Source organism: Eimeria mitis, genomic scaffold (assembly GCF_000499745.2).
Source record: "Eimeria mitis Houghton genomic scaffold, Emh_scaff3154, whole genome shotgun sequence".
NCBI lineage: Eukaryota > Apicomplexa > Conoidasida > Eucoccidiorida > Eimeriidae > Eimeria > Eimeria mitis.
In genome coordinates this window covers 1139-2595 of record NW_013571496.1, presented here as the reverse complement: position 1 = coordinate 2595, position 1457 = coordinate 1139, and the positions used below count along the sequence as shown (strand labels likewise).

General features: G+C 55.0%; 1 protein-coding gene across 1 annotated transcript in view; it reads right to left on the bottom strand.

Annotated features, from left to right (window-relative positions):
- The window catches only part of EMH_0062740 (uncharacterized protein), a gene marked incomplete at both ends in the record, with an annotated part of 1844 nt that overhangs the window by 159 nt on the left and 228 nt on the right, over positions 1 to 1457 (bottom strand). The window contains one exon of the mRNA XM_013498065.1: positions 3 to 1265. Coding sequence (XP_013353519.1) covers positions 3 to 1265 — 1263 coding nt within the window. The remainder of the gene's footprint in view (positions 1 to 2; positions 1266 to 1457) is intronic.

Below are 1457 nucleotides of genomic sequence, written 5' to 3'. Positions count from 1 at the left end.
ACGCCCCCCCTCCTGTCTTTTGCAGTCTTGGGGGCGGACTCTACTGCTGCTGCTGCTGCTGCTGCTGCTGCTGCTGAGCCCTTGATTTGCCTTCAGCTGCGGGGCCTCCTGCTGCTGCTGCCGCTGCTGCTGCCGCTGCAACGCCAGCGAGGCCACGCGGGCCAGAGGAAGCTTCCGCGTCCGCTGCCCTTTCTCACCAGCAGCAGCAGCAGCAGCAGCAGCGGCAGCAGCAGCAGCAGGAGCAGTGCAAGAAGCCGATGCAGCCTCTCCCACAGCCGTTTCCCTGCTGCTGCTGCTGCTGCTGCTGCTGCCAGCAGCAGCAGCAAGAGATGCTGAAGCAGCCGTATGTAATTTTCTCCTTCCTCCTACTGAGCTCAGCGAGCGCAGAGTGCATGCATCAAGGGGATCTGCAGCCTTGCCGCTGCGCGCACCAGCAGCAGCAGCAGCAGCAGCAGCAGCTGCAGCAGCAGCAGCAGCAGCAGCAGTCTTGGGCTTGGTATCTGCTTGCGAGCGTCTGCTGGCAGCAGATTGCGGTGTCTCTGCTGCTGGTGCTGCATGCAGCTGCCGCTGAGCTTTCTGTGTCTTCTTCTCTTGGGGGTTGAGGCAGAGGGTGTTGTTGTTGTTTGCTGCTGCTGCTGTTGTTTTGCTGCTGCTGCTGCTGTTGCTGCTGCTGCTGTTGCTGCTGCTGCTGCTGTTGTTGTTGTTGGCTTCAGTTGCTGTTGTTTCTTCTTTTACGAGTGTATCTATATTTATTTTTGTTTCTGCTGCAGCAGCGGCGACGCATGCAGCAGCACCAGGGCCCCTGTCTCTGTCTCTGCTTTCCTCTTCTTTGTCTCTTTTATCTTTTTCTTTTTCTTCGCTGTCTCTGTCTCCTCTTGTGTCTCTTTCTTGTCTCTTTTCTTTTTCTCTGCTGTCTCCTTCTTTTTCTTTTTTTCTGTCTCCTTCTTTTTTTCTTTCTTTTTCTTCTCTTTGATCGAGAGATACAGAGCAAGCAACGCTCTCCCCTGCTGCTGCTGGTTCTGCTGCTGCTGCTGTAGCTGCTGCTGCTGCTGTAACTGCTGCTTCTGCTGCTTCTGTTGTTGCTGCTGCTTCTGTTGTTGCTGCTGCTTCTGTTGTTGCTGCTGCGTTTGCTGCTTCTGCTGGTACTGCTTCTGCAGTTGCTGCTGTTGCTGCAGCAGCAGCAGCAGCAGCAGCAGCAGCAACAGAAGCAGCAGGGTTGTTTACGCATACAGGTGCAACGCATGCGCCCTCACCAGCGGAGGTAACTGCATGCAGCACAACAAACGAAACAAAGAAGTTTATATAATAAACACAAACAACTGGCAGCAGCAGCAGTAGCAGCAGCAGCAGCAGCAGCAGCAGCAGCAGCAGCAGCAGCAATAGCAGCAACAGGAAGACAAGCAATGCCTTCACACGCTGCTTCTGCTGCATCTTTCCTCGATCTGCAGCGTGAGCAT